The sequence below is a fragment of the Condylura cristata genome, unplaced genomic scaffold, assembly GCF_000260355.1.
Source record: "Condylura cristata isolate star-nosed mole 26May11 unplaced genomic scaffold, ConCri1.0 scaffold00006, whole genome shotgun sequence".
Taxonomy (NCBI): domain Eukaryota; kingdom Metazoa; phylum Chordata; class Mammalia; order Eulipotyphla; family Talpidae; genus Condylura; species Condylura cristata.
The window spans coordinates 1,546,229-1,548,939 of NW_004567107.1; the positions used below are offsets into that span (position 1 = coordinate 1,546,229).

At 68.3% G+C, this 2,711-nt stretch overlaps 1 protein-coding gene across 1 annotated transcript; it reads left to right on the plus strand.

Moving 5' to 3' along the window:
- SURF6 (surfeit 6) lies at positions 1-2,710 on the plus strand (the record flags this gene model as incomplete). The annotated part of the gene is made up of 5 exons (XM_012721192.1): positions 1-82; positions 902-1,069; positions 1,504-1,592; positions 2,280-2,480; positions 2,546-2,710. Coding segments are annotated over 5 exons (705 nt in total), but the record flags the coding sequence as incomplete, so codon positions are not given.
- Position 2,711: the final 1 nt, after the last annotated feature.

Consider the following 2,711-nt stretch of genomic DNA (forward strand, 5'->3'; position numbering starts at 1 on the left):
CGTGCCAAGGACGCCTACCTGCAGGGCTTGGCCCGGAGGATCTGCGCCCCGCACAGCCCGGAGCCGCAGGGCCGCAAGTCCGGTAATAGAGCGGGCGGCCTGGGGGCTCGGGGAGAAGGGGCGCCTTCCCGCGGGGCTGGGGAGCCGGCGGCGCGGGGCACGTGTCGGGAGCCGGAGGGGAAGAAATGGGGTGTGGGAGGCGCTCCTCCGTGGGGGCCGGGGGCTCCGTTTGGAGGCGTGCGGGCGGGGAGGCGGCTGGACGCGGAGAGCGCCGGGGACCGGTGTCACTGCGGCCCCCTCCTGTGGGCCTGGCGCCGTGGCGGCGGAGGAGGGTGGGGGGCTCCCGCCGCGGGGCGTCTGCAGGGCTCGGGGGGCGGCGCCAGGGCCCTGGAAGCTGGGAGCTGGGACTGGGAGCTGCTGCCCGGCCCGGAGGAGGGGAGCGCAGCAAGGTCTGCGTGGGGCCACTGGAGACAAACGCCCTCTTCACTCTGTGGATGAGCTGAAATTGGGGCATAACCTCCAGACTGAAAGTTCTAGGGAACACCTGATGAGCCCCACACGCACACACCCCGATTCCCGCATCTCCAGAGGACTGTTCCCTTTGCTGTAGTCAGCAAATGCTCCATAACCTAGTTGCTGGGGGCTCAGACTTTGGAGAGCGGCTCCCTTGGGTCCTCGCTGAGTGGGGGCCTGCCTCTGAGTGCCCAGGGGGCGCCCACTCGCCAGGCCAGCTGTGAAACTGCTGCTCGGCGCTTAGACATGGGCACCTCTCTGTTTTCTCTGAAGTTTGTAGTTTCGAGTGTCCGCAGTTCCCCCGACATCTCAGCGAAGCCACTGGAGACATCCCTGCTGGTGAATGGGTTGCTGAGTGGGATGGTTGCCCTTTCATTCCGTATTTCAGGTGGCAAGCCTCGGGGCACAGAAGCCACTGGGTCCCCAAGTAAGAAGAGGAGAAAAGCCCAGAAGAAAGTCCGGGAGCGGAAGCCGAAGGCTGCGGAGCCCAAGGCCCAGTCCCGGCCCCAGACGACTCCAGTAGTTTCTGGGGCCAGGGAGCCCGCAGCCGCCAAGGGTGAGGCAGCCAGGTCCAGGGGCCCCCTGCAGGTGGGACTCCGCGGACTACACAGGGCACACAGAGGCCACCCCAGGTTTCCCGAAGGGCAGGCTCTCAGAGGGCAGGTCCTGGGGCTCTCAGGTGGGTGGACCCCAGGGGGTGCACGGTGGTTCCAAGATGCTGGGGCCCAGGACAGCTTCTCTGGAGGATTTCCCCTGCCCTCGTCTCTAGCCCACCATGAGCGCCGACTTGTTCTTGGGGCCTCCAGGCTGCAGAAGTGGGGTGAAGTGGAGGCAGGGTTAGCTTCCAACTTAAACCACAAAGGAATCCTGTTTTGGAGGCAGAACGTGCTGGGACTGCCCTGCAATCCACCAGGGGTGCAGCGTGTGCAGCCGTGCTTGGCAGCGGGGCCCTGGGCGCAGCTCCCTCATCCCCTGCGTCTTCTCTCGCAGGTGATCCTGCCGCAGAGCCTGGCTCCCTCTCCGCCCTGGATGTTCTGCGGCAGCGTCTACATGAGAAGATACAGGAGGCCCGAGGCCAGGTTGGTGGGCAGGCTTTCTGGGTGCCAAGGTGGTCTCCACACCCTGTCTGGAGGGCGCCGTGCTCACCCGCGTGCACCTGCCACTCTTATGGGGGGGGGGCCTGGACCACCCACCCTTCCAGCTGCTGGCTCCTCTCCTGCAGCCTTGGCGAGCCTCAGCCTCTTCCCCCGGGGCCCCGCTCGGGCGGTGTTCCTGTCTGCCTCCACCGTGACAGGGCTGAGATGAGGCACAGCCATGGGCGGTGTCGGGACTAGAACCAGCCTCGGCTCTTTCTGCTGGCCGGGTCGCCCAGGCCCTCCACTCTGGCTCCACTTGCCCTTTACCTGGGCAGGCCCAGGCCTGATTCCACAGAGCTGGTCTAGGCATGGGTGGGGGGGTCTTGGGGCATCTGGGCTGGAGCCTCCTGCCGCAGGAGGGGAGAGGGACAGGCTGCTGGCTGTGTCACCAGCGGAGCAGCGCCATGTGAGCGTGGCTGGGTTGGCGACCTGGGCAGTGCTGGAGGACTACATCTCCCTGGGGGCTGTTGGTGGACTCGGGCTCCTATTTCTTCCACGGTCACCTGTGTTGGGGACAAGCTGTCTCACTGGGACACTGAGCCCGGTGCGGGCGCCGGTGGTGGCGGCGGGGGGGGGGGTGCTTCTCCCCAGCCCGCAGGCTCCTGAGCCAGGCGCCGTCCCTCCCCGCAGAGCGGCCCCGGGGCGCTGTCTCCAGCAGTTCTAGAGAAGCGCAGGCGCAGGAAGCAGGAGCGGGAGCGGAAGAAGAGGAAGCAGAAGGAGCTGCGGGCCAAGGAGAAGGCGGCCACGGCGGCCCCCCAGCCGCCTCCCCAGGCGCCTCCCCAGGCGCCCAGTGACCAGGCGCAGGGCCCGCCCGGGCTGCTCTTCAACAAGGTGGGCGCGCGCAGGCCCGGCCCGCGGGGCGGGGCGTGGGCGCCGCTGACACAGGCCTCTCCCAGGTGGAGGTGGGCGAGGACGGGCCGGCCGGCCGGGCGCAGCGCAGGAAGGAGAAGAGGCAGAGGGTGAAGGGGAACCTGACGCCGCTGAGCGGGCGCAACTACCGGCAGCTGCTGGAGCGGCTGCAGGCCCGGCGCGCGCGGCTGGACGAGCTGCGGGAGCGGGACG